This window comes from Papio anubis, chromosome 19, assembly GCF_008728515.1.
Source record: "Papio anubis isolate 15944 chromosome 19, Panubis1.0, whole genome shotgun sequence".
NCBI classification, from domain to species: domain Eukaryota; kingdom Metazoa; phylum Chordata; class Mammalia; order Primates; family Cercopithecidae; genus Papio; species Papio anubis.
The window spans coordinates 28,001,949-28,019,888 of record NC_044994.1 but is presented as its reverse complement, the minus strand read 5'-3'; the positions used below and the strand labels follow the sequence as shown (position 1 = coordinate 28,019,888).

Below are 17,940 nucleotides of genomic sequence, written 5' to 3'. Positions count from 1 at the left end.
GATCACGAGGTCAGGAGATCGAGACCATCCTGGCTAACACAGTGAAACCCCATCTCTACTAAAAAAAAAAATACAAAAAACTAGCCGGGCGTGGTGGCGGGCGCCTGTAGTTCTAGCTACTTGGGAGGCTGAGGCAGGAGAATGGCGTGAACCTGGGAAGCGAAGCTTGCAGTGAGCAGAGATTGTGCCACTGTACTCCAGCCTGGGCGACAGAGCAAGACTCCGTCTCAAAAAAAAAAAAACACTGAAGTTTTTTGTTTTTGTGGTAATAAATATTATTTGCCATCTTCATTTTTTCAGTGTACAGTCCAGTAGTATTAAGTACATTGTTGTGTAGCCAGTTTCCAGAACTGTTCATTTTGCAAAACTGAAACTCTGTACCCATTAATAATTTCCCATTCTTCTCCCATTCCCACAGCCTTTGGCAACTACCCTTCTACTCTCTTTTTCTAAGAATTTGACTACCTCCAATAAGTAGAACAGACAGTCGTTTGTCTTTTTTCGTGACTCGATTATTTCACCTGACATGGTGTCCTCAAGATTCATCTATGTTGTAACAGGTGTCAACATTTCCTTCTTTTATAAGGCTGAATAATACTTTATTGAATATATAATTCACGTTTTGTTTGTTCATTGATCAGTGCTCTTACCTATTGGCTATTGTGAATAATGCTGCTAACGCTGTAAAATATTTTTGAGTTGCTACTATTTGTTTTGCATTGTTTTATCTTTTTCTTCTTTTGAGTTGCTACTTTTGAGTCTCAAAAGGTTAGCATGCCCTTTTAATTATGACAGGAAGCATGGTCTAGTTGTTAAGAGGGATTTGCTTGGCTGTTGGACTTTTTGGATTCCAATCCTGGCTGATCTCTTCCTCATTATTTCCCTGGGGGCAAATAACGTTTTTGACTTTGTTCAACTGCCAAATAGAGATATATTGTTAGGATTAAGTGAGATAATATATGTAAAGTGCTTGGAATAGTGTGTAGCACATAGTAAAAGAGCAGTGAAAAGATTCTGTTTGTTCAGGTACCCATTCAAAAGTATTGCAGGCAGCCTCCCAATTAGATAATACAAATTTGAGTTTCTAAACTCATTTGACACTGGGAAGGCAAAAACCTGGATTGAATAATACCAACCTATTTTGTGGGGGAGATTGAGAGGGCAGGGATGGGTAAAAAAGAGACAGGACTGAATGTTACGAAAGGGTCCTGATATCTTAACCAGTTACACACTGGTTTATCTAACCAGACAAGGAGCCTGAAAACCAGAAGTTGTTCTCTGTTATTGCCATCTCTTCTTATCTTTATTCCATGCCAGCAACTTTCAAAAGCAGGAAAAGTGGTAGACAGCAGTTTAAACAGACAAACCAGGTTATACAGTGGCATGGCACAGGTTTTGTAAAGTTTGATCAGTTGTGACAGTATGTGAGAAGGTTGGGCTTCTGGTTGTACCTCAAGAATGATGTGAACTCAGAGGTGACTTTTTAATATGTCGAATGCTTAAATTTGTAAATTGAATTCTTAACATCTAGAAGACCACATGTAGCCTGATCAGAATTTTTGTCTTAAATCCAATAAGATCGCCCACATCAATAGGATACTGCATAATTGGTCCTGACCATAAGTTTCCTACAGCGTTGTACTATGGATGCCACAAGGTATAATGCTTCTGAATATGACTGTACTACGTTGAGTGATTCAAGTTTAATTCTAGTAAAATGTAATAATAGTATAAAAGATTATGTTCAACACTGTTTTCCTTATGTATAGTCTTGTTTGAGTCATATTCAGTACTACTCTGCTATTTAACATTGTAACCAGTAAAAATGTACTCTGGCCCACAACTGTTGAAATCTTGTCTACTTCCTTAGAGAAATGATGACACCCACAGAGCATAGTGAGTAGGAGAATATTTTTGTCGCAATGAATTCAGTTTAAAATTTATGGCCATGTATTCTAAAGACAGAAACATCTTAACTTTTCCCATTTATTCTCCCTAGCAGTTAATCTGTTACCTTGGAAAATATTTGTTGCGTAAACAAAAAATGTATAATTGATTGAAGGGATGTCTCTTTCAACCTGTTTTACATTTCATGCTCTTCTGTTGTTTTACAGTAGCTTAACAATGATTTTGAATTAACATGTCTATTAAAACAATCCTAAATTCAATGTAGGATTTAGGGTGCCATCTTAATAACATGACTAATCACCATCTTATTTTAAATGACTGTATTTCATATAGTTTGTAATGGTTTTACTAAAATTTAGTAACAGGATAGATAAAATTTAGGTGACAGGAGTCACCGAGATGCATTTTTACATAGACATTAGTCGTTCTGGTGAGTTAGCAGCAGTGACTCTGGTTAGTTGGTAGTAAAATGAGAAACTAGGGTTGAAATGATACATAAGGTTAGTAGGGTTATTTTAGTTCTCAAAATGCTTAATTCAGATATTGAGAAAGTTTGTCCAAGTAAAGATGTTTTAAGTAGATTTTTAACTTTTTCTTATTTTTCAGCCAAACCAAACAGGAAGCTTACTTTTCTCTACCTAGCCAATGATGTCATACAGAACAGCAAGAGGAAGGGACCAGAGTTTACAAAAGATTTTGCACCAGTTATAGTGGAGGCTTTTAAGCATGTTTCAAGGTATGATCATTGTTTTGGGTATTAGGTAATCTGTTTTAAATGTACCATATATCCTTTCACTAAAATTTGCCTTAAGCTATTAAAATAAAAAATAGGGAATATAGTTCTTTGATGCTTTCATTTGAAAAGACTTCCCTCTACATGGCATTTATAAATGTATTACATGCCTTCTCTGAAGGAAAAATATTTTTTGAACTGTTGCTAAGGCGGGCCTTTGCAGTACTTGAATTACAGCTTTCCTTTAAGAGACCAGAACCAACTCCTATATTGGAATGAACTTCATTAAAAATGAATGAAGGTATACAATTAAAAATTTGTGTGTTTATATAGCTATCAGTCTTGTAACGAATATTTCCATATGCACTTAGTACTGTTTCTATTTTTTTTTGTTGTTGTTTTTTTTGAGACAGAGTCTCACTCTGTCGCCCAGGCTGGAGTACAGTGGTGCAATTTCGGCTCACTGTAACCTCTGCTGCCCGGATTCAAGCGATTCTCTTACCTCAGCCTCCCGAGTAGCTGGAATTACAGGTGGCCTGCCACTGCGCCCAGCTAATTTTGGTGTTTTTAGTAGAGACAAGGTTTCACCATCTTGGCCAGGCTGGTCTTGAACTCCTGACCTCATGATCCACCTGCCTCAGCCTCCCAAAGTGTTGGGATTACAGGCGTGAACCACCATGCCCAGCCTGTTTCTATTATTTATTGCCCTCTGGGTAATTTTGTACATTGCATGTTCTCCACACTTTAATGATTTATAGTTTTATGCTCCAGTCCAGATTTTTTTTTGTTCCAAACCTGTGTGCCCAATTGTCTTTTGACATTTTTAGTTGTATGCGTCTTCAGACATCTCAGACTCGCTGTGTCTGATACAGAACTCATTATGTCCTTGCTTCCCGCCATACTTGCCCCTCCCGTAGGTTTTATACTCTGAATGGCAACTCGATTTATCCAGATGCCTGTGCAAGAAATTGTGTTATCTTTAAACTCTTCTTTCTCCTTCACTCCCCATATCTCATATAGTACACGTTGACTCAGTTCTTTGGATTTCTTTCCCTTTTAGTTACCATAATGTCTTTTTGGTATAATTGCAATAGTCTTTAGTATTGTTTAATTTCTTTAGAAAACTAAACAGAGTTGCAGAGCTGGTCATAATACTTCCTTGCTTTTGAGTGGTTTCCATTTGTTTTAGAGATGAAGTCTAAAGTCCTGAGCAAGACTTAAGATGTTCCTTTGTGGCACTCCTATGTCCCCAGACTCCTGTCTCACATTTATTCCACACAATCTGTAGTCTACAGTTTAAGCTAAATTAACCTTAATTTTTAGTTCTTTCTGCCTTAAGGCTTATATATATGTTGCCCCTCCCTAGAATTCAATAAAATATTTATTGGCTGCCTACTTTATGCAAAAACCCTGAGTAGTAGTGACCAAGCCAAAGTTTGGTCTACTGGAGCCTGCATTTCAGTGGATGACAAAGGTAATAAGTAGATAGATGAGTGAATGCATAATGTCAGATGACAAATGCTAGCAAGAGATACAAAGCAGGGAAGGAACTAGATGGTATGAGGGTGCTCAGTTATGTGATGAGATAAAGAACAACAATTTGGGGAAGGTGGCATTTGAACAAAGACCAAAGGAAGGGATGAAATGAGCCATTTGACTAGGCAGAAAGGATTCTAGGCAGAGAGAATATGTGGCCAAAAAAAATGAGATAGCTGTGTGCTGGACATGTTTGAGGACCTTAGCAAGGAAATTTGTATGGTATTAGGGAGTATGTACTGAGGGATTGCCAGAAAGCAGAGCATGTGGGCCTTGTGGCCCAAAGTAAGGATTTTGGCTTTATTTTTGATGTGATTGGTAGCTCTTGGAGGATCAAGAGCTGTATAACCTGATTTACATTAGGATGCTTTGTACAGAATAGAGTAAAAGAGTAGAGGCAGGGAGATCGTGAGAAGACTACAGAATTCGAAGCAAGAGATAATAGTGTTTCAGTCTACAGTGATAGCAGTGAAGGAGGTAGGGAACAGTTGGGAGTAGTCTGTTTTTCATTTCCCCATATGTCTAGTCTTAAGATCTCAAATTCAGTATCATTTCCTTAAATACTCTTTCGGGTATCTTTTAAACTGGGCCAGGTCTGTCTTAAGCACTTTGTTCTCTTTTGTGATACTTATAAAGTAACAGCTGCTGTAAGCTGCGTTTGTATCTCCATGTCAAAGATAGTAACTGGATCAATAAATATTTGTTGAGTAAATTAAAAAACTATCTATTAGAAATCTTCCTTAGCCCTATGTCTAGCCCCCATTAGGATAGGAAAATCCCTAGTAGCCAGTACTAAAACTTTTACAGTTTAAACTTTTTTTGGTTGTTTAATAATATGTTTATAAAATGTTTACTAGAAGCAAGCAGTATGTCTTGATCACTTCACTTTTGAACTGCTGGCCACATAGTGATGCTAAGTAGATATTTGGACAGTTTTTTTCCAGGGAATGAATGTCTGATTATCTTTAAAGTTACCATTACCTTTTTAATAGCACTATGTATTTTTACTGTTAACATTTTTCTTTTTTTTGTTGTTTTTTTTTAGTGAAACTGATGAAAGTTGTAAGAAGCACCTTGGAAGAGTGTTATCTATTTGGGAAGAAAGGTCTGTTTATGAAAATGACGTGTTGGAACAACTTAAACAAGCTCTGTGTAAGTGTAGAATCCTGATCTCTTATCTTGATCTCTTCATTAAAATGTATTCTTCATTAAAACTTAAATGTTCTTTCATTTCAGATGGCGATAAGAAGCCTAGGAAGCGAACTTATGAACAGATAAAGGTGGATGAAAATGAAAACTGTTCCTCTCTGGGATCTCCAAGTGAACCACCACAGGTAGAAGTTTTACCCTGTTAAAAGAGTTACAGACTTCTACTTCATGTTGCCACCAAGCTTTATTAATTTTGTTTCACTTTTGTAAATTGATTTCTGTTATACTTTTGGGTATAAGAAAGAAGCCACATGAATATCTCTTATTTCCTGATTAACAAATTAATGTAGTATGTAGTATGTTGTATATTGTATATATTGTATATTTTGCATAGAAATCATATTTTGCATAGAAAGAGGATTTTTAATTGCCAAGCATGGTTAGATATGGTGAGATTTCAGCTATTTAAACAGATTCTTTTAAAAATAAAACATGCCTATTCTGTTATATGATTTTTTTTTTTTTTTTTTTTTTGAGATGGAGTTTCACTCTGTACCCCAGGCTAGAGTGCAGCGGCACTATCTTGGCTCACTGCAACCTTTGCCTGCCGGGTTCAAGTGATTCTCCTGCCTCAGCCTTCCAAATAGCTGGGATTACAGGCATGAGCCACCAAGCCCAGCTGATTTTTGTATTTTTAATAGAGTTAGGGTTTCACCATGTTGGCCAGGCTGGTCTTGAACTCCTGGCCTCAAGTGATCCTCCTGCCTTGGCCTCCCAAAGTTCTGGGATTATAGGCATGAGCCACTGTGCCCGGCCCATATATGATTTATGTACACTAAAATTTTCATTCTTGGACATAAACACTGCCCCTTTAAGTATTTTTGTTTTTAAATGTAAAAAGTAGTGTTAGAGTGGCTGAGTGCGGTGAGACAAAACCTGGCTCCTGCTGAGCCCTGGTCCAGAAGCAGACATGGGGTTGCCAGAAATTAGTATCCTCTAGGGTCACAGGAACTCACGAGGACAGCAGGAACTCACAGTGCTCCGTGGGAGTGAGAGGACTGGACCCAAATTCACTGAATAAAATCAGAGGCTTGGAGGAGCTCTTTCCCCCATAAAGGGAGCTTGAAAAAAAATACAATCAATTACTACCTGTAACTGTGGATTTATATTAGTCTGAGTACTGGAGAAGCAGAAGGAATGAGACCAAGGCCAGGACCTGAGTCAGCCTACCTGTTTGTTCAGTGATAGGAATGCTGAAGCCCGCTGGCCACTATGGACAAGAGCTTGAATAGAAAAGTGATAAAAACGTAACATTTGGAACAACCAAACGCTAAGAGTTATGTCTCTTCCTATTTGGTAATAACTCATGACAGAAAATCATTTTTGGCTAAGAGCCTCATGATTCCATGAACAGTGTTTTGCCTGAGTTCTAGATAAAGGATCTGGCCTCCTTCCACTCTCCCTGATGAAAGAGTAACCACAGTTGCATATCTTAGGAATGTTTTTAAGTAATCATTTGCCTTTTCTCTAATACTTGTATAAAATGCTATTGCTCTTTGTTTTATAATGACCGTTTTTTAGATTAGTTGTGCTGCTTAATTATCAATGATTCAGCTTTGTGGTTTTCATTTTTTGTGTGTGTTATTGTTTATAAGAATGGCTAAAATCTCTTTGTAGGATCTGGTTAAACTCATTTCATTCTCCTCTAGTAGAAAGTACTAGGCTTAGTGTTGTTTCATACAACTTTGCTTTCTTACCGGATCCTTGATCAGGCGTTGGGAACTTAGAATGTACTTATGTAGGATTGTGAAGGCGTGATGAGATCAGGTTGTAATTAAAGCATCAATGCATTGCCAAGACAGTAAAGCCAGATTTCTTCTTAGAACTCCAGGCAATTAGAATTTTCTAAGAATGATTTAAAAAATAGTAGTTAGTTGGGGCAACATGAGAAACAAGCTTTCTGGTAATTGTTGTTACTCTTAAGCACACTTGAATTGTAGAGGGGATATATCTTACAATGAAATTATTTTTTAAAATACTGAAATTTTAAACACTTCTAATGAGTGGGCACACGTAGGATAGTATATTTCTTATTAGTTTCATTGATTCCTACCACATTTGATCATTTGTCATGTGCTACCATTTTTTTCAAGGGAATAGTTTAAAAATCTTTATATATACACAGAATTACTAATATCATATATTTTTTAAAGCGTATGTATAATTTCCTAGTGTTTCTGAGTCTAGTCTTAGAAATTAAAAGAAGAAAGAAAGATGAAAAAGATGGGCTGGAGAGTGGAGACTAGTAAAATAAAATTCAATTGTTTTTCTTTGGAATAACTTTATAGACATTATGAATTGTGAAATCACCAGCAAAGAGTTGCTCTTCCCTCCTAATTATAGCTTGTATGAAAACAGTGGAAGTAAAATATTTTAATGATAAAATAATTTCAGTACTGGTTAAGCAGTATGTAAATACTAGTCATCAGATTATGGAATTTTGAAATATTTTAATGATCTTATTAACAAGCCATTGGGTAGTTGAAGATATCATATTTGAACATATTCCGGAACTACATTTCTCTTGGTCTTTAATTACAGCACTTAGAAATGATATCTGGGAGACTCTTCTGTGTTGTAGTAGATGATTTGTAACCCTCTTTCCCTAATACCTAATTTAATACTAAAAAAAATCTCATGTACGATGATAATGTAATGAATATATCATACATAAAACTTGTATTCTCTAGGTTGAAGTTAAAGTCTACCTTCTCTTTTACCACTGATGTATTTGCCATATAAATCAGTTGCTTACCTCATTTTAGTACTCAGATAATTATTTTTACACTCTGTCTCTACCACTGGAGTAAGCTGTCTTCAAGGTCTAGGGCCTTGTTTATATTTTCAACACCTAACATAGTATAGCTTCCTTTTTTCTTAATATATAAAAGAAATTGATTGTCTTCAAAAGCAGTTTATATTAGAAGCTTTGTGCTAGTAAATAGCCCATAGGGATGAAAAAATATGAAATTGAAGTCTTTTGCACTTGTTTAAACTTAATTTGTTTTGGTTCTGAAGTTGTGTACTTTTTAGACTCTAGATCTCGTTAGAGCATTACAAGATCTAGAAAATGCAGCCTCAGGTGATGCAGCAGTTCATCAGAGGATAGCTTCTTTACCTGTTGAAGTCCAAGAAGTATCTCTATTAGATAAAATAACAGGTAAGTAAAGAAAATGTGATCCAGAACTTTTTTGGGAGTTGGATGAGAGAACAGCATATGTCATTGTTTTTGTTGTATAATATTTTATTATCCTGTGCTTCTCTTAGATAAAGAATCTGGAGAAAGGCTTTCCAAAATGGTAGAGGATGCGTGTATGTTGCTGGCAGATTACAATGGCAGATTGGCGGCAGAAATAGATGATAGGAAGCAACTCACTCGAATGTTAGCAGATTTTCTTCGTTGTCAAAAGGAAGCCCTTGCAGAGAAAGAGCATAAATTGGAAGTGCGTAACCTTTTTCTTCTTTAGTGCTTATTTATTTAATTTACTTTTAGGAATTTTTAAATATTTTAATCTATATGCACATTTTGCATTTTTTAACATAGACCTTTTTAGGCAGTAGCCTAGGTAAGCTTCTCCTTGTATTAATGGTTTTTCTTCTACTTGAACGAAATTAACCTTGCAAGTAAACTTAGAAATTTGGAATTAGCAAAATTGGTTGCATTTAAAAATTATTCTTGTGAAATTCCATGCAACTGTAATTTGTCTTATCAATTTAACCCTTATCTATCACAGAAATAATAGGAAAATGGCAGGTGGCAGTAACTTGTAGGATTTATTTAGTTTCTGTTTTGAGAAGATGTAGTCTTTTAGGTACACCATTAAGTCTTTAAATTACTTAATTCCACCCACCGATTCTAATGCTTACGTGTTCCCAGCCCCACTCCCGGCTCACACCCTTAGGTAGACATTCATTGCTCCTGTAAATTAAGTAATAATTAGTACTGCTGATGAGAAATCTGGGAGTGCAGGAGATAATAAAAAAAAAAAAAATGCTCATATTTCCTTTAATTAGAGTAGCAATTGTTAGGGATACATGAGCCAGATTTGGTTTTATGTAAAAAAAAATCTTTTAGTTGATGAGTTCTTGTTTAACTTGTATTGCTGTGGCAATTTCTTATTGTAATAATATGTAGGAGAATTTCTTATTTGAATCCCTTTATTTACAGAAAGCTCACTGTAAATCTGTAGGAATGTCATGGTACTACCCCATTAAGTTATTTTTATTCGTGTTTAGTTATTGATTCAGCAGTCTCTAATTGTGCCAAAAATGGTGCTTAGATTAGATTGCCATTGCTACCAATGAGAGCTGCTACTTAATTATTCCCACCTCAAATTCCTGGCTCTCAAGTTAGCACTACTCCTTTTCAATTTACTCCTTCTCTGCTCATGTAAATACCCTCAGATGATAATTGTTGGCGGGCACTATGCCCTACCTTTGAAGATGTTGCCCACTTCTACATGGAAAGGAAAAGATGGTTTTCTTAAAAAGATGAATTTGATAATTGACTTGCCAGTATTTCATCTTGTGATGAAACCTCAATCTTAAACATAGTGTTACTTGTTTTATTGTCCACAGAATTAAGGGTAAGTAATGTCATACAATTTTTGTCTTTAGTGTTTCAGTACGGTTTCTTTAACTTCTGTTGAGCTTCTGTTGCAGATATTGGACATGGGCGTATCTTCTAACGATGTCATCACCATTAGTGTATTCTTCCTGCTAAAAATAAATATCAAACCCCAAAGCCTGTATTGTCTCATGTTTTTGAAAATTGAAGAGAAGACTGTAACTTTATTCTTCTTTATACTTTCTCACTTATGATGATGGTCTTTTGTCACTGTTTACAAAAATAGAACTTATATTTGAAGTGTAACTGTAGAAAATAGATCAGATGCCGCTCCCCATAATCCCCTCTTTTCCCAGTGCCTTCCAGCCACATTTCATAGTTGGTAGTCATAGATGATGAGGCTGATGATAATAACAGTCATAGGTAATGAGGCTGGTGATAATAATAATGTTAACATTCATGTGTCAGGTACTATTCTCGGCCCTTCACATAATCCACTCATTTAATCTTATACAGCAGGATGTATTATCCACATTTGATAGATACAGAACTGAGGTGCAGGGAGGTTAACTTGCCTAAGGTCACAAAGAGCTAGTGAGTTGTTTGGAACCCAGAGAATCTGCCTCCAGAGCCAGTGCACTTCATCAAAAAGACACATTTGCTTCCTGTTTTTACTTAAATCTAAGATTACAGCAAATGCTAAAGCCCTATTTTTCCAACTTTTTCTGCTCCCTCTCTCCTCAGAGGTAATTATTGTCTTGAAATAAAGCTTTCTAGGAACTTTTATTGTTGTTATTCTGCATAACTGGATTTTATATTATAAAGAAGAAATCACCTCAATTATGTTCAGCAGTTTTTTAACAAGTAAAGAAATACTCTTTACAAGTAGAGAAATAAACTTGAAAGTTATTCCACAGAACTCTTTGTAAATTATCACTTAGAACTGTTATTCCTTTGTAGAAGATGTGGAAATGATTTGAGATACTTAGACTTTTTTGTACCAAGTGGGTGGCATCACTTTGAAGTTGAGACTGAGAGGCAAAGATTTCTATTTTCTGAATCAGCTGTGATACCATCAAATAATTTTCATCTACTGTGTAACTTTGAGCATTAACTGTGATTGACCAGATACTGATGTATCATTAGTTGCTGCTTTTTTGAAAATGGAACATAAATTTAAAGTATCAATTCAGGAATTGGCCATTTCATATTTCTTAAGGAAGCCATTATTAAAGCATGTGTAATGAATGAAAACATGAAGTGGTTTAAAATTTGTGTTTTAAGAAATCATTAATCATTATTTTTAAAACTTCTGACTATAGTTGGTTACAAGCAGAAGCAGATAACTGTTGGGCCGGGTGTGCTGGTTCACGCCTGTAATCTCATCACTTTGGGAAGCTGAGCTGGGCGAATCACTTGAGGTCAGGAGTTGAAGACCAGCATGGCCAACATGAGGTGGAGGTTGCAGTGAGCTGAGATCACATCACTGCCTTCCAGACTGGGCGACAGAGCGAGACTCCGTCACACACACACACGCACACATACAGCAAATAACTGTTAAAATAGACTATTAATAAATTTAGTTTACATTTATTTATTTTAGGGATTGCTATAGGAATCAGTTACCATTCCGAAGTTGAAAGTATTGTATAAACTGTTGTTCGGTTAGCTTATTGTCTTGGAAGGCATACATGAATAGGATAATTAAAATGACATTTTGATTTTGACGTTGTTTCCTAGTACATACAAAAGTTATGTTTACACTTTACTGTTGTCTAAGTTTGCATTAGCATTACACATGAAAATGTGTATATCTTAGTTAAAAATACTTCATTGCTAAAAATTAATCATCTGAGCCTTCTGGTAGTCATCCTCTTTGCTAGTGGAGGGTGTTGCCTCGATATTGATGGCTGTTGACTGATTAGGGTGGTGATTGCTGAAGGATGGGGTGGCTGTGGCAATTTATTAACACAGTGATAAAGTTTGCTATATCAATTGACTTCTTTCTTGGAAGATTTCTCTGTAGGATGCAGTAAATTTGATAGCATTTTGCCTACAGTGGAACTTCTTTCAAAATTAGAATCAATTTTCTCAAGCCCTGCTACTGCTTTATCTAGTAAATCCTTTGTTGTCATTTCACATCCACTGGGAGTAGATTCCGTCTCAGGAAACCACTTTTATTTGCTCATCCATAAGGAGCAACTCCTCATCAACAAGTTTCACGAGATTGGAGCAATTTAGTCGCATCTTCAGGCTCCACTTCTATTTCTCATTCTCTTGCTATTTGCAGCAGATCACAGTTATTTCCACCACTGAAGTCTTGAACCCCACAAAGTCAGTCATGAAAATTGGAATAAACTTCTTCCAAACTCCTGTTAATATTGGTATTTTATCTCCTCCCATGAATCATGAATGTTCTTAATGCCATCTAGAATTGTGAATCATTTTCTGAAAGTTTTCAGTTTACTTTGCCCATATTCATCACAGAAATCACTATGGCAGCTATATGGCCTTATGAAATGTATTTCTTAAATAGTGAGACTTGAATGTCGAAATTACTCTTTGATCTATAAGTGGCAGAACACATGTGTTAGCAGGCATGAACACTAGTCACATTGTGCATCTTCATCAGAGCTCTTGGGTGACCAGGTACGTTGTCAATGAATAGTAATTTATTACTGTTGTTATTTTGGAGACAGGCTCTTGTTCTGTCGCCCAGGCTGGAGTGGTCATGCAATCACAGCTCACCGTAACCTTGAACTCATGAGTACAAGTTATCTTCCTGCTTCAGTCTCCCAAGTAGCTAGGACTGCAGGTGTGTGCCACCATGCCTGGCTAATTTGTAAATGTTTTGTACAGAAGAGTTCCCGCTATGTTGCCCAGGCTAGTCTTGAACTCTTGGGTCAAGCAGTCCTCCCACCTTGGCCTCCCAAAGTGCTGTGACTACAGGTGGGAATCACTACATCTGGCCAATAGTAATATTTTACAGGTCTCAACAGTGGGCTTAAAATATTCAGTAAACTATACTGTAAATAGATGTATTGTCATCCATACTTGTTTCATTTATAAAGCACAGGCAGAGTAAATTTAGCATAATTAATTCTTAAGGACCTCAGAATTTTCAGAATGGTAAATGAACATTGGCCTCTGCTTAAAAGTCATCAGCTACTTTAGCTCCTAATGGGGGTCAGCTTGTTTGTTGAAGCTTGAAGCCAGGCATTTATTTCTCTCTAGCTGTGAAAGTCCCAGATGGCATCATCTTCCCGTACCAGGCTCTTTTTCTACATGGAAAATCTGTTGTTGAGTTTAGCCACCGTCATCAAGGACCTTAGCTAGAGCCTGTAGGTAACTTGATGCAGTTTTTATATCCACTTGCTGCTTCACTTTGTACTTTGAAGTTATGGAGACGGCTTCTTTCCATAAACCCCATAAACCCTTTGCTAATTTCAAGCTTGGCTTCTGTAGTTTCTTTACCTCTCTCAGGCTTCACAGAATTGAGAGTTCGGGCCTTGCTCTGGATTAGGCTTTGGTTTAAGGGAATGTGGCTGGTTTGATCTTCTATCCAGACTACTAAAACTTTCTACATATCACCAGTAAGGCTGTTTTCGCTTTCTTATTTGTGTGTACACTAGAGTAGTCCCCCACCTTTTTTTTGAGATAATTGTGTCACTCTTGTCCAGGCTTGAGTGCAGTGGCTTGATCACGGCTCACTGCAACTTCAACCTCCTGAGCTCTAGCAATCCTACTTCAGCCTCCTGAGTAGCTGGAAATAGAGGCATGTGACACCATGCCTGGCTAATTTTTAATTTTTTGGTAGAGACAGGGTCTCACTATGTTGCCCAGGCTGGTCTTGACCTTCTGGACTCAAAACAGTCCTCCTGCCGTGGCCTCCCAAAGTGTTAAGATTACAGGCATGAGCCACCACACCTGGCCTGGAGTGGCGATTTTAGTTTCCTTCGAGAACTTTGCTTTTGTATTTACAATTTGGCTAATTGGTGCAAGTGGCCTAACTTTTGGCCTGTTTTGGCTTTTGACATGCCTTCCTCACTAAGCTTAATCACTTCTAGCTTTTGGTTTAAAGTGAGATACCTGTAGGATTCTTAATTGACCCAATTCCAATATTGTGTCTCAGCAAATAGGGAGGGAGAGAGACAGGGACAGCCAGTCACTGGAGCAGTGAGAACACAGACAATGTGTGTGGATTAAGTTTGCTGTCTTAAATCACTCATCACAGATTACCATAATGTATAAGAATAGTGAAGCAGTTTGAAATAGCACAAGAAATACCAAAATTTGACAGACACTTAAGTGAGCACACACTGTTGGGAAAATGGTACCTGTAGACTTGTTTGGTGCCGGGTTGCCACAAACTCAGCTTATAAGAAAACACAGTATCTTGAAAGTGCATTAAAATGAAGCATGATAAAACAAGGTATGCCTGTATTTGATTTAAATTGAGAAGTTGGTAAGATGCAGCTCTGTGGATGTTTCAAAGAATCATGTGACTAGTTTCTTGATTTATATTTTTGAGGTCTAAATATTGTCTAAAATATTTTATGTTTAACTCAGTTTTTTCAGGAATCGAGTCTTTTAGTTGTTAATGATACAAGTAATCTCTTTCCATCGTAGGGAAAAAGTTTCTGAAGCAAAAGACTTAGCCCTGTTTATGGGCTCTGTATTTTCTATCCTTTTGTTTTCATGTAATACATTATATGCATCTTACATGTCATTGTTTTTCTTTGAATATATGGATGTATCATAATTTATTTAACTGCTCTGTTGTTACTTTTTTTTTTTTTTAATAGACAAGATCTCACTTTGTCATCCACACTGGAGTACAGTGGCAAGATCAGCTCACTGTAACCTCACACTCCTGCCTCAGCCTCCCAAGTAGCTAGGACTACAAGTGTACATCACCACGCCTGACCAATTTTTTATTTTATTTTTTGCAGAGAGAAGGTTTTGCTATGTTGCTCAGACTGCCTATTTTTATTGCTTTTATATTCTTAACAGAATTTCAGGGAACATCTCTTTAGTTAACTTTTCACCCGTATATATTGATACTGTTAATTCTTCTGATAAATTTCTAAAGATGAAATCGCTGATTCATGTTAAAGACTTGATCCTTGTTACCAGTCTTATTGCCGACTTTGATGATTTCTGAATATTATCTTTATGTCTTCTGTCCAAGGCCATTCATTTTCTCCAGAGGGAAACACCTCAGATTTACTGGTTAGATAACATAGGACATCTGTTTTAGAACAGTGCTTTACCTCTTAGCACTGTGATTTGGGTCCCTAAATGCACACACTGTTTTGCTGAGTTTCTCTCTACCATCTTTTAGTTCTGTGGGATAAGGGTTTTACCAGATTTGTGTAAAGAGTGTTAGTTGATCCTTATTGTCAACCTTAAGACTCATCGTTACATATTAAGGAGGCTGGTACTTCAAAGTCTGGAACGTATCCACAATTCCTTGGGATGAATTGCATTACTTTTGGTCATTATTTCCTGTTGCAGTTGTCCTCATCTTCCAACAGGTTCGTTCTTCCTTTCCCTTTCCCTTTCCTTCTTTCAGATGGAGTCTCTCTCTGTCACCTAGGCTGGAGTGTAGTAGCATGATCTCAGCTCACTGCAACCTCTGCCTCCTGGGTTCAAGCGATTCTCCTGCCTCAGCCTCCTGAGTAGCTGGGATTACGGGTGCATGCCATCACGGCTGTCTAAGTTTTGTGTTTTTAGCAGAGACAGGGTTTCGCCGTGTTGGCCAGGCTTGTCTCAAAACTCCTGACCTCAGTTATCCGCCCACCTCAGCCTCCCAGAGTGCTGAGATTACAGGCGTGAGCCACCACACCCGGCCTTCCAGCAGGTTCTTGGCGTCTGTGTGCTGTGGTCCACTTTCCTCTGTCCTTATGGATTTCTGCCTGTGTAAATTGCTTTATTATTTTAGTGACTTATTGGGAGGGAGCAGATAAACATGAGTTTGCTCTATCATATAAATGGAAGACTTTTTATGTCTTAATTAAGTAGAACTGTAATATGTGTGTTTCATAACTGCTGCCAAGTGACCCCTGTCTAAGTGGTTGTCATGTATTACCTAGCTTAAAAGATGATCTTCCTGCTCCCTCTCACAACTTCCTACATCATTGCAACCATATGGATCTTTTAAGAAATAAGATCCCATCACACCCCTCTTTAAAAACTCATCAATGGTCCCCCAATACACTTTTGGATCTTATTTTGAACTCATATCAGACACCATTTAACCTCATCTTGTATCATCTCCTTGGCGTGCATTTTGTTTTTCAGGCATATCAGGCATGTTCTAAAATCGGAGTTTTTGCTTTGCTGATTGTTAACAGAGAGAGACTGGAATGCCCTTGCCTCCTGCTCTTTCCTTAGCTGGCTCCTTTTCCACTCAGGTTTATATTCCTATGTCAGGTCTTCAGAGAGTCCTACATCTTTTTCTTTTGGTCCCACCTACCCATTCCTCTGGCGCCCTCTTCCCAACTGTATTACATTGTCATTTTGGTTTTTGTTTTTCTTCCATATTATTTATTTCTATTAATACTTTATATACTTAGTTTTCATGTGCACTTGCCACTAGGATGTTAGTTTCATGAGATGAAGAACCTTGTTTTGTTTTTCATGTTTATTGCCATACCCTCCATGCTTAGAGTAGTTTCTGTCGCCTGGTGGGCACTCAGGTGTTTGTGTTAAGTAAATGAATGCCATTAGAAATGTAACCTGCAAGAGGTATATATTTTAAATTGATAACTTATTTGCAACTAAATCAGGAAAGAATTTAATAAATAAAAATGATTGAAAGACCCTTGAGGATTTTGAATAAAATTTATATCCAACATAATTGGTTAAATCATTTTAGTAGAGTCCAATACTTAAAAAGTCTTAAGTGGGCTGTGTGTTCAAGGCATGCAGTTTGTAGAGCTGCAGCTGAGCATTTTGAACAAAGGAGTAAATGATCATTTTTAAATTGTAGAATTATTTTACCAGCTTGTGTTTTTTTCCCTTCTGTAGGAGAATAACACTAACAATATGTGAGAATAACATGAATAAAAAATGAACGGTAGTAATCCATAGCATTGTGTAAGTACTGAATTTGTAAAGAGTAAAAGTGCCAGAGTAAAAGTGCCATCTAGTGGAAGAACTGGAGCTACAGATGAAACCAGAGTCCTTAAGCCAGTGTTCGTTCTTTTACATCAAAGTCTGTAACAGAGAGGAATTTACAGTCTATTGCCCTTTGTGCCTGTTCACTCATTCGTGGAATGGAAATGTAATACTAATACTAATAACTGTCAAGAGAGGCGTTCATGGAACTCTGATGGTTAAAAGGATGCATATGGGCAGTTACATTTTCTTGAGACAAAGGAAGTCCTTAATAAACTGGTAACAAAGACTACATTTTGTTGTTACTGTATCAGTTCTTAGAAGTTAGATGAGACTGAAAAGTAGTTTGGAGCCACATTGTGGAGGGCACTTGAATGTCAGGCCCAGTAGAGATTGATAACAGGCCAAAGGGAAGAAAGGAGTGGTGGTGTTGGCAGTGTCTGAAAATGGTTAAAGTTGCTGAGTGGATTGGATTGGAGAGAGATTTGCAGTAGGGAGACCAGATGCAACTTAATTACAAAAATTTATGTTCTGAGCAGTAAAAGCCTGAACTACAGTGGGTGGTAGCAGTGAAGTGTGTGTGTGTGTTTTGAGACAAGGTCTCACTCTGTTACCTAGGTTGGAGCACAGTGGCACAATCATGATTCACTGCACCCTTGACCTCACAGGCCTCAGGGGATCAGCCTCCCGAGTAGCTGGGACTACAGGCGAATGCCACAACGCCCGACTAATTTATGTGCTTTTTGTAGAGACAGTGTTTCACCGTGTTGCCCAGGCTGGTCTCGTACTGCTGAGCTCAGGTGATCCACCTGCCTTCGCCTCCCAAATTGCTGGGATTACAGGCATGAGCCACCACATCTGACAG

At 37.3% G+C, this 17,940-nt stretch overlaps 1 protein-coding gene across 9 annotated transcripts in view; it reads left to right on the top strand.

Moving 5' to 3' along the window:
- Positions 1–17,940, top strand: part of RPRD1A (regulation of nuclear pre-mRNA domain containing 1A) — a 73,706-nt gene that overhangs the window by 28,868 nt on the left and 26,898 nt on the right. For 4 of the 9 annotated variants that reach the window (XM_009192606.1, XM_003914308.2, XM_031658789.1 and 1 more), the window contains 5 exons: positions 2,515–2,644; positions 5,223–5,329; positions 5,414–5,511; positions 8,420–8,546; positions 8,654–8,829. In XM_009192606.1, coding sequence (XP_009190870.1) covers positions 2,515–2,644; positions 5,223–5,329; positions 5,414–5,511; positions 8,420–8,546; positions 8,654–8,829 — 638 coding nt within the window. Of the gene's footprint in view, positions 1–277; positions 561–714; positions 1,658–2,514; positions 2,645–5,222; positions 5,330–5,413; positions 5,512–8,419; positions 8,547–8,653; positions 8,830–10,048; positions 10,870–16,985; positions 17,887–17,940 lie in introns of those variants that run through there. The other 5 variants (XM_017951670.1, XM_031658787.1, XM_021930086.2 and 2 more) reach the window with 4 other exon arrangements.